Source organism: Anopheles bellator, assembly GCF_943735745.2.
Source record: "Anopheles bellator chromosome X unlocalized genomic scaffold, idAnoBellAS_SP24_06.2 X_unloc_13, whole genome shotgun sequence".
NCBI classification, from domain to species: Eukaryota; Metazoa; Arthropoda; class Insecta; order Diptera; family Culicidae; genus Anopheles; species Anopheles bellator.
This window is the reverse complement of record NW_026684275.1, coordinates 1-11,626: the sequence shown is the minus strand read 5'-3', so window position 1 is coordinate 11,626 and position 11,626 is coordinate 1. Positions and strand designations below refer to the sequence as shown.

General features: G+C 45.5%; 1 protein-coding gene across 1 annotated transcript in view; it reads right to left on the bottom strand.

The window, feature by feature from the left end:
* Window positions 1–10,765, bottom strand: part of LOC131214127 (mannosyl-oligosaccharide alpha-1,2-mannosidase IA-like) — a gene marked incomplete at its 3' end in the record, with an annotated part of 18,752 nt that extends 7,987 nt beyond the window's left edge. The window contains exons 1-2 of the mRNA XM_058208497.1: window positions 10,743–10,765; window positions 9,050–9,533 (exon numbers count right to left, since the gene is read on the bottom strand). Of these exons, the coding sequence (XP_058064480.1) occupies window positions 9,050–9,533; window positions 10,743–10,765 (507 nt within the window). The remainder of the gene's footprint in view (window positions 1–9,049; window positions 9,534–10,742) is intronic.
* Between the last annotated feature and the right edge of the window lie 861 nt (window positions 10,766–11,626).

Sequence of the window (11,626 nt, the reverse complement as noted above, 5' to 3'; positions counted from 1 at the left end):
GGATCGGCGGCACCTGCGATCTCGCGACAAACGAACACTTTCGCGGAAGAATGAACACTTTCGCGGAAGAGCGAACACTTTCGCAGCCAAATTGTGGAAATGTTGACTAAAATTGTGGAAATGTTACAATCCGTTTCACGCGTGAATTTTTTGAGCCATTTTAGCAAGTACTGGAATACATTTTCGCACGCCGTGTGGAACTCACCCTCGCGGTCCTACCCACTGAACCTCTCCTTGGTTCTCCATCCCACCCCTTCCGAGACTACCGTTACTGGTTTTACTTCGAACGGGGGGACTAGAGCTTGTCCTCGTCTGTAATTTAACAAAAAGGAGCACTCCTGTGCCGTTTGCCCTCACTCCCGGTTGGCAGCTGCGGTGGGAGCCGCCAACATCTGCCACACCGGCTGCTGTTGCTCTCGTCGCCATTCACCGAGCAGTTTTGCTGTGACTAGGCGGCTACACGAAGCGTGAAAACTAGCGTAAAATTAATTTGTAACGTCAAAACGTTTACGCTTCGTGTGGCAGCAAAAAATTAAAAACGAAATGTGAAACGTGTTTACGTTCGTGTTTTTGGTCCAAGAAAATAGAAATCGAAGAGATATTAATTGATTTCTGAATTTTTTTATCTGTTTTTTCCGATTTTGTTGTTATACCAGTAAATAAGAACATAAATTATCCTCTGTTTGTAAGCAAAGCGTATGAAAAAAATAATTACGCCCGGGTTTACGGCTCGCGCGAGGCGTAAACGTTTTGACAGAGGCGCAGCAGTTTGGCATTAATCGTTAATGTCAAAAACATTACGGAACACCTCATGTAGCCCCACAGTGATGGCTGCAACACACGCGCTCACTCCGTCGAACGCTTCCTTATTCGCACTCATGCGTTGAGCGATGTTCTCCACCGCGAGTCCACTTCCAACGCTCTGCTGCATTTGCTCGAGAGCATCGTTGAACCGAGGGCACGCAAACAGAATGTGCTCCGGCGACTCAACAACACATACAAGTCGGACATTGCGGCGACCGAGCTCTCCCTATCCTATGGAGAAAGTCCCGAAAGTACCCATGCCCAGTCAGGAATTGGGTTGGGGAGGGATTGGTGGCCCCATGCTTCCGGTGCAGCCAGCATTCGAGGTCTGGGATTAGGCGGTACGTCCATCGTCCGTGCACGTCGTTCTCCCATTCCCTTTGCCAGCGCTCTATGAAATGTCGTCTTGCCTCGGTGCGGATGCACGGGGTTCGGCTCTCGTAGCACTTGTTGTCTTCCACGATGAGGATCCCCACGGCGATCATTCCGGCAACCTTGCTCAAAGCCGCTAGGGATACAGTGCGGAAGGCGCCTGAAACCCGTATCGCAGCCAACCGGTAGACTCGATTGAGAGTCCCCAGGTTCCGTTTCGACGACAGTGCTTCCTTCAAGGCAGGACCCGCGTATCGCAGTACCGAGGTGACGACACACGCAAGCATCCTTTTTTTGGTGCAGCTGGGGCCCCCAGTTCTGCACATCATGCCAGAGAGAGCGTCGAGCGCCCTCTTCGCCTTGCTGGAAGTCTGCTCAGTGTGAGTCCTGAAGCTAAGCCTGTCATCGATCATCACACCGAGGTAACGCATCGCTCTCCGGGAACGAACCACGAAGTTGCCGATCGTGATGGACACCTCTAGGACGGACATCAGACTGCTGACCACAACCACTTCAGTTTTGTGTTGAGCGACGGACAGGCCTAGTCCATTCATCCATGCATCCACCGCTTCAACTGACCGCTCCGTGTTCACTTTCACCTCCGTCATGCACTGGCCACATACCGTTAGGACGATATCAACGGCGAAGCCGACAACCAAAGTCCCGACTGGCAGCTTCAATCGCAGGACCCCACCATACATCATGTTGCAGAGCGTGGGCCCTAGAACAGACCCCAGGGAAACGCCAGCCGTAAGCTGCACTTACTGTGGGTCTGAGTCGGCATCGTAAAGCAAGACCCGGCCATCGAAATAGCTACCCAGTACACGACACAATTAATCGGGAACCCTCATACTGTGAAGTGGCTGTGCAATAGCCAGCCAGCTAGCGCTCTTAAAAGCATTCTTCACGTCAATCGTGACAATCGCACATAGCCGGTTGCTTCCGCTTGTTTGGCTTTTAACCATGCTAGCGGTATCAACCACCAATCGTACCGCATCAACACTGGATCTTCCCTTCCGGAAGCCGAACTGCCTACCGTAGGGGCCATGCGCTCCTTCCGCGTACTCACTCAACCTGTTGAGGATCAACCTTTCCAGGAGTTTGCCCTTGGTGTCCAGCAAGCAGATTGGCCTGTAGGACGAGGCGTCTCCGGGGCAATTGGCAGGTTTCGTCAACAGCACAAGATTCTGTCGCTTCCAGCGGTCCGGAAAAACACAATCGTCCAGGCACTTTTTCAGTGCTATCCGGAACACGCCAGGACAAGACCGCAGAGCCGTCCTCAAAGCGATGTTCGGGACGCCATCTGGACCCGGGGCTATGCCCGAGGACAGGCGTTGAGCCGCAAATTGAATCTCCAGCCGCACCGTATGGCGTATCTGGCCAAATACCCGAACAAAAAAGTCACTCATTTTCTCCATACTGAGACGAAATATCTAAGAGCCAAGTCTTTTCTCACCAAAGGCTAGAAAAAGAGGGCGACAGCGAACAACTTTTTTGTCTCTGTCACGCTAATGTAGCATCCAGTCCCGCACTCCAACGTCAAACTGTCAGAAAATTTTAGTTTCATGCAGGAACACAGAACGAACAGCGCAAGCAAATCGACGAAGCATCATCGGCGTAAAAATAGTGTTTAACTGTGAATTCTAAGCTGTTGCTTATTTCGGTAAGTAAATTTAAGCATCGGGAAGCATTTCTCGATAAGTATTTACTTCTAAATAGTGAAAGTGCACCGCGTCTGTTTCCATTTTCAGCTGACCATTAGAAGCGTACGGGACAATGTCGATAGGGCGGATGGTACAGGATACATGGAATACAGGATTCAGGGATGGATACACTCTACGTACACGCAGAGATTAGTGAAAAGTGCATGTGTATGGTGGAAAAGTGAAACAATTGTGGAAATATTGTAATTGTAAAAAACATGATACTGAATAAATGCAACACTTTGTTTACAACAGCTGAACAATTTGACAGTTCATTGAGCGGGTGTACGGAATGAGAGGAAGAAATAATAAAAATAAAAGGAAAACGTGTCACATCTCACGTCTCACTTTACCGGTATAAGCCCAAGGATACCGGTATAACGCAGCTAATTCCATACACCATACCGGAGTAAAGTTTACAAACCCGGCTTACTCCGGTAAAACCACCATAGTGAGAAGGGGCGTCTCACGAGTTGAAATCCGCGGCTAGAAAAATGAAAAATTGAGTGATTTTTTTGTTCGGGTAGTCCGCTTGTGTTGCGGGAACAGCTCGGCCACGATCGTCCGCAGCCGGTCCGGACACCCCTCTCGGGGAACGCTCGGGCCACGCAGCTTCACCATCGCAAGCCTGTAGGCGCCACCCCACGGATTCAACTCGGCTTCTCTAAGGAGACGGTTGTAGCCCTCCTTTTTGCTTGAGGCGATCTTATGCTTCAGCGCCTTTTAGCATCTATAAAGGCGTGGTGCTTTTCCTCTCTATCGCTCTCAGATCTTGAGCGTTGGCATTCCCGCCTGGCGCGTAGGCATTTTCTTCGGAGAATAGCTGTCTCCTCAGTCCACCAGTGGACTGGTCTCCGATTGTCTGCTGTGGGTCTTTTTCTTGGCATTGCCGCATCGCAAGCTTTCACCATTGCTGCCACTAACTCGTCGGCACTGAGGGCTTCGTCACAGTCAGCCTTCGTCAGGGCTTCCTTGAACGGCGCTTCACTAAAGCACGCTGTCCGCCACTGTCTGCTCCACCCTCGACTAGAGGCGGCTTGCCAGGCTGCGTGCGCACGCTCTCTGTTGATGCTGTACAACAGGGCAAAGTGGTCGCTGTAGGTGAAATCGTCGCTCACTTGTTACTCCATGCCACCACTCAATGAGGGGCTGCAGAACGTCACGTCTATGATCGACTCTCGCCCGTTCTTACTGAAAGTCCTGATACTGCCTTGGTTTGCGAGCACCACGTCCAGCCGAGCGATTGCCTCCAACAGACGGATCCCTCGCGAGTTTGTCATCCTGCTGCCCCATGTGACATACCAGGCGTTAAAATCACCAGCAACGAGGAGCGGGCTTCGACGGTCCAGTGCATCCACCATCTCGTCCAACATGCGCTTGAACTGGCCAGGGGACCACCTCGCAGAGTGATAGCGAGGAGAGAAACCAACTGCTCTATCACCAGGGGCCCATTGCCTTTGGGGCGGAACAAAGTTCACCGGGTTTGCTAGTCGTATATAAATTATGAAAACAGATTTCTTTCAAAATCACACGCGAAATTGCATTAAGCATTAAGGAAAACTCTATTTTATTCAAAACTAACAGACCCGGCAAACTATGTTCCGCCCCAAAAGGCAATGGCCCCCGGTGATAGAGCAGTTGGTAACGCTCGTCGCTGTCACAAGTTGGCCTTAGTTCTAATCCCGGGACCGGTTGCCATTCAACCCGCCATGGCTTCGATTCCCGATACTGGCGTGATAGAGGGTGGTTGGCGCGGGGCTAACAATCCCACCCGTAAATACGAACTGTTACAGAGAGCATCAGAGAATCATATTGTCTCTGGTTCAGGTTAAGACCGTTCAGCGGTTGTTGCCCAATAAGAAGAAGAAACATAATACGTAGGAATAACAATAATAAGTCATTCTTCAACTATATTGTAAGTACAAAAATAGAAAAATAAATACCTCAAATGTCGGATTCAATCATTCATCAAATCCTCGTTCATTGATAATCTTTGCTCCAAATGACGTCGTTTGGAAACATCCATTGTAATGGCGAAAGTTTACAAGAAAATTACATGATTCGGATGTTTCGTCACAAAGCAATGAATGCAAAGATTATGGTGGCGGAATCATTAATGGCAATTTGACTTTTCCATTAAGGCAGCACAATCCGGCCGTTTCTCCGGAAAATTTCAATGCATCGCATTTGTCGCAATGAACGTTCATTGGTCTAATGCGAACGCTGTTATGCTTGCCGTACTTAGCTTTGTAATCATATCGAAATGCTAGATACAAATCAGCTCTTTTTCGGGTACAACCGCTGAGGGGAAATTTAAATCAGCATCTTGTCGAAAATTATCTACTTGTTGATTCCTTTTTTTCGCTCGTCGATTTTGCGCTGCCAATCGAAACGGCTCGGTTGACAGCACGGGCAATTATATATTCATCTTCAGTCATTGTATTCGCAATGTTTCGCATCCTGCTTGCACTACTGCTTTGTTGGGAATGATTCTACCGTCTTGGTCGCGGCATTCTTAAGGGGGTGTAAGATGCTTTTTTATTCATTGTCCGTTATTGCGATACTACACTGCGTTCGCGTATTGTTTCAATAGTTATATTTGACAGTTATAAAATTGACAGCTAAGTAACAATCAAAAGCTGCAACGTTTCGCAAGTCTGAGTTAAGACTATATACGCGAGAGAAACTGTCAAATCGCCAAACTAATCGCTAGAAAGAGACTCGCGAGAACGTACGATGGAGAGAGACTCGCTGAAAACTTGCTCAACCTTTGCTCGTAGAGACGCTCTCTGTCTGACCTTTCTCGTGAAGGGAAAAACCATAGCCCCCACCTCCTTTCACGCATTCGAGTGAAGGTGGTAGGGGACTATTTTTAATTGGAAGTGAGGAGACGCTGCATTAGCGAGAAAGAGAAACCAACAGTTGTTTGCTGTTGCGCGCTCTGTCTGTCTCGTCTTAGTATGAACATAACAATTGTTGCTTCATTGTGAAGCGGTCGGAATATAAAAGCTATCCTTGGGTTCTAAGCTACCCCCTACCAATTTTCAGCCAAATCGGTTCAGCTGTTCTTCAGTTATGATCCTACCAACATTGTGCGACTTGTTCCCCCGGCGAACTTTGTTCCCCCTTTGTCATTTTTATAACTGTCAAAATCTATTGAAACAATCCGCAAACACAGCGTAGTATCGTCATAACGAACAGTGAATAAAATGGCATCTTATACCCCTTTAAGAATGCCACTACCAAGACGGTCGAACTTTTCCCAACAAAGCCGTAATGCAAGAAGGAGGCGAAATATTGCGAATACAACGACTGAAGAAGAACGTACTGTTACCCGTGAATGGGCAACCAACACGGACCAAAAACACGAATGCAAACACGTTTGACATTTCGGTTTTATATTTTAAACCGACCACACGAAGCGTAAACGATCTGACGTTTTAACGCTCAGATTTACGGTCGGAATAAAAGACTGACGTTTCAGAATCAGAAATTCAGGTTTACTTGTCAAAATCGAATAAAAAATGACAGAGTTGTTTAACATTTAAATAGATACCACAAATATGGCGCACCCTATACTTCTCAAACTATTGATTCAATCATTTCCCTAGCGGATTTTCCAATATGCGATAAAGCATTGTCATACAACAAAATTAGCGTTGCCTCTATCAATATCAGCCTCAATGGTGTTTTGGCCAGTTATCATAAAAAAGCATCCTTGAAATGGTTCAGTCGGTGTTAGTAGCGTTACATATCAACCGTTTCACTAAGTTTGAGTAGCTGAAAATAGATGTAAATGACCAAACATAAATACACATTATCAAAAAAGATTGATCAGAAAAAGACTGGATACAAGGCATCTTGGTGAAGGTCCCTAAGAAAGGAAAGCTTACAGAATGCAGTAATTGGCGCGGCATCACGCTGCTCTGTGTCACACAAAAAGTATTGTGCAGAGTGATCCTCAATAGCATCCAGGAGAAAATCGACGCTACTCTACGGCAGCAGCAAGCCGGATTCCGTGCTGGCCGATCATGTGTGGACCATATCACAACGCTCCGTATAATACTGGAGCAAATCATCGAACTCCAGAACTCTCTCCTACTGGTGTTCGTTGATTTCGAAAAGGTTTTCGACCGACTCAACCAGGAAAACATATGGAGCGCACTCAGGCGTGGAGGAGTTCCAGATAAGCTAGTCCATCTCATCGAAGCTCAATATGAGGCGTTCTCGTGCAAAGTATTGCACAATGGGGTCCTGTCCGACATAAGGGTTACTGCTGGTGTGAGACAGGGCTGCATACTTTCGCCGCTACTGTTCCTTGTCGTGATGGATGAGATTCTTGCTGGAACTATTGACAGCAGACCTAACCGAGGACTACCGTGGAATCCTATAACGATGGAGCAGCTAAATGACCTTGACCTAGCCGACGACATTGTTTTGCTCTCGCAACGCCGAAATGACATGCAAGGCAAACTTGATGACCTCACTAACTGTTCCAAGGCAGCAGGTTTAACAGTGAATGTTACGAAAATTAAGTCAATGGTAGTGAACGCTGACAATTCCTCCAGGTTCACAGTAGCGGTCGAACAGGTTGAACAGGTGGAAGCCTTCTAGTACCTTGGTAGCCAGATAACGCCTGATGGGGGCACCAAGAAGGATATAGTCACGCGGATCAGGAAGGCCGGGGGTGCCTTTGCGGGTCTTAAAAATATCTGGGGCTCAAACCAGATCACTTTGAACACCAAAGCGCGGATATTTAACGCTAACGTTAAATCTGTGTTGCTGTACGCCTGCGAGACGTGATGCGTATCCACAGAAGTAACGCAAAAACTGCAGGTCTTCGTAAATCGTTGCCTGCGATACGGTGGCCTGACAACTGGATATCCAACAAGGAGCTCCACGGTCGGTGCCATCAGCGACCGATCGATATTGAAATCCGGGAACGCAGGTGGAAGTGGATCGGGCACACCTTGCGAAGAGGAGCGAACGAGACCTGCAAAACGGCACTCGATTGGAACCCGCAAGGGCAACGCAGGAGAGGCAGGCCCAGAGGATCTTGGCGGCGAAGCCTGGCCAAGAACATCCGGGCTGTTGACGGCAACCTCTCCTGGCGCCAAGTGAAGGCGATAGCGGGTATTCGCCAACAGTGGAGATGATTTACTTCATCCCTTTGTCACACCGTTAACACGGCGGACTAGGACCAGTAAGTAAGTAAGTAAGTAAGTAAGTAAAAAAGATTGATCCAACAAAATTCAAAGCATTGTTATTCGTCCATGGCAATTTGGGTAAACAACCAATGTTGATGGTTCCCTTGAACTTCTTCTGTTTCTTTCATTTGGACTTCTTCTTTCCGTACGTCCGAAGATCACCAGTGTCAATCCGATGGAGAAATTACTTACTTTTAAGCCTGGAGAGCAGCATGATCAGTTCATGTGGAACCTATTTTCCAAGTTTTTGGATCTTCGAATACCCTACAAGCTTAAGAAGATGGCTTTTTGAGTCATATACGACTGATTTGCGAGTTGTTGCTGGGGCTGGGTGACATCTTTGTCCAAAAGTTTTGTAGTTCAGTGTCTCCCGAATATTTGCGGAGGTTTTCGACACTCGCTCTGAATCTTCATTTTTATCTTGATTTCTTTTTTATTTTTATTTTATTAACTATAAAAACACTGCGAGTCTCCAAGAGCATGCTCACCGTAAGCTTCGACAAGCATTCAATGAGATTCTGCATCAGTTTTTTGCAAACGTTAATAAAAACCAATTATGTCCGTATTTCGTACTTTTAGACAAAAGATTATCCACATATTAGAATCTTCTGAACTAACTTGCAGACCAAAACTTATTTTATTCGAAGTTGAAATCCTTGGCCTGATGACTATTTGATGATGATAAAATATTTTTGATGACCGTTAAATTGACTGAGTAATCGATTAGCAAATTCCCGTTTCATAGGTGTAGAAGACTATTGAAGAAGTCTGGTCAGGTAATGTATGGCAATAACACGTCGTTTGTCAGTAAAGTCTAAGCCATATGGCATACACTTGGTTTTACAACAAAGAAAATGTTAGAAATCCCTATCTTTGTATTTAAATTTTCAATTTTAAATTGCAGTTTCAATATTTCTTGTATTAATGTTACAATTAAATTTTATTTTTAAAATATCTACGTACCTCCTTTATTTTGTTGCGCTTTTCTCGCACTGTTGAGACCGGATCTTCACCAATTGAAGAGTTGAAGGTAGACGGAGGAGGTTGTTCAGGACTTTCTCGCCTCCTTTCTGTCAACCTCTGGCTCTTCTCCTCGTCTCCCCGTTCGCCACTATGTGGCGCAGCATTCGCCGGTTCTTCGATTTTAAGCTCTACGGCCATTCCTTCATTACCATCGGCTATATGCAATGCTGGAACAATAATGGTGCCAACGTTCCCATTATTCACTACATCTGCGGATTCATCGCCGGCAACAACATCGGTGTCAACATCGGGTTTCTCGAGAAAGTCATCTGGCAGCTCCTTACGAATTTTCTTCTGAAGCTTCTCGCGATCATCTACTCTGTGTATGTCCTCCTCGCGCCCACGAACGGCCGGTGGTGGCGGAATAAATATTTCCGGCCCGGTACGCTGAAACTGTTTGTACGCTTTCAACACACGGTCTGCACTGAAATTGTCCGGCAGAAAGAAGAAACCGCCAAAGCAGACGAAGCCGAAGGTAGAGAGCACGAGAACGATGAGACATTTTTCACGCGATCGAAATGACCGGCGGCCGAAGAGGAGGAAAGAAGGCACAATGGAGGACTGACCACTGGCCCCTACTCTCTGATACGTTGGAAGCATCTTCATACACGTTTGGATTTGCAATGCCAAAAGGCTTTGGTTTGTTTTCTTCTCTGTATCGTAGGAACACTATGTTATGCGATTACGGAACTGATTCCCCGAAGCGCATAGACAACACAACTAATCCAACAAAAATAGAGCGGTCTGAAAACGCACAACCCTATTTTTGTTATGTTTGCAGGAACAAGGTTTGCTCTGACTTCTTTCACGCCTGTTCTCGAAACAATGAATATTATTAAGTGACAACTGTGAATAAAGGTTTTACACTACTAATTCACCGCAAAAAAACGTGCCCAAACGAGTTTGATTGTAAACCGCAGACGCTAAACAGATGATAAGTTATTGAACAAGTTTGTTGCGGGAAAATCCCGTTTCTGCGCTTCTTCCGCTGGTAATGATGCTGCTTTCGTTTTTTCGCAATATTTAGATTTTATCGATTGAAAGGGAACATTAACGAGCATTGCAAGTTTCACAAAAAAAAACCCTGATACAAATGGCAAATATGGCAATATTTTCTCACTGCAACTATCCGAACATAGAGAGTTACAGCTAGGAGCTCTGGAGTAAGCGATAACAATGCATGTAAAAGAACAAGACCTGCACAAGATTCACTACATTTCACACTAAAACAAAATTTCACAAAATATGCACACACACCATTAAAATGGCAAACCACGTTCCAAAGCACACCAGAAACAGTTTATTTTATTTATTTATTTATTTATTATTGTAAGAACGGACTGAGCACCAACTTAAACTTGAAGCACTCAAGTTGATGCACTGTCACGATCCGAACTGACGTCCTTCAAGGAAAAACCGATGAATTGGTGCAATGCAAGCGGCTGAGCCATCATTAGGCACAGTGCGAATAACGAAAACAGCAAAAATAAACAAGGATACATAACGGCTAACAAACATAACATGGCTAGCGCAAACTGGTTGGCGTGCATTCCTGATAACGTGGTAGTGCCACGAATAGCAAAATCCTTTCTTTAAAAAATGGACTACTTTTCTTCCAATTAGCAACACACACCTCACACTGTTCACGCTCTTCATGCAAAGACCACTTCCATAAATGTAATTTATAACCACGTACACATACGACTATCATTAAGGACTGCATAGTTACATTGACGTTCAAAATAGCAAGAGATAAATTTTGACATAAACTCAACCTGCTCGGCTACACGATGCGCAACGAAACGTTTTTGGCATTTCAGATAAATGCCAAACTGCTGCGCTTCCGTCACAACGTTTATGTGTCGGCCGAGCCGTAAACCTGACCGTTAATCCGACCGCAAAATCGACCGTAAACACTGTTAACAAAAGGTTTGTTTACAAACAGCGGATAAAAATACGGCCCAGCCCGTTCCTAAATATATATAAAAAAAAACAGCGGATAACAGAGGAAGTCCTTATTTGTTGGTATAGCAACAAAATCGAAAAAAAACAGACACAAATATTCAGAAATCAATTTATTTTCTGTTTCTTTTTTCTCGGAAAACACGAACGTAAATACGTTTGACATTTCGTTTTTATATTTTTGCTGCCACACGAAGCGTAAACGATTTGACATTACAAATAAATAAATTTTACGCTAGTTTTCACGCCTCATGTAGCCCCCCAGAATCAATCGTGTGTTTCGACCCAAAGTCGCGGTATACAAGTCTCATCAATAGTTTTATATTTCTACAGACGCCATTCCTATAATAGTTCCTATATAATGACAGAAGCAGTTCGTAAAACTGTGTTACGAAGGGAGAATGCAGAAAAAAACTATCGACAGAACTTGCAAAGAGCGAGGTTCGGTTTTCTTGTGATTTACCAAAATCCCTAGATATCAAATTCCTCCCTCTACTAATATGCATACGTCAATTTCATTATCATACTGTAACTGAGAGGCCACACGAAGCGTAA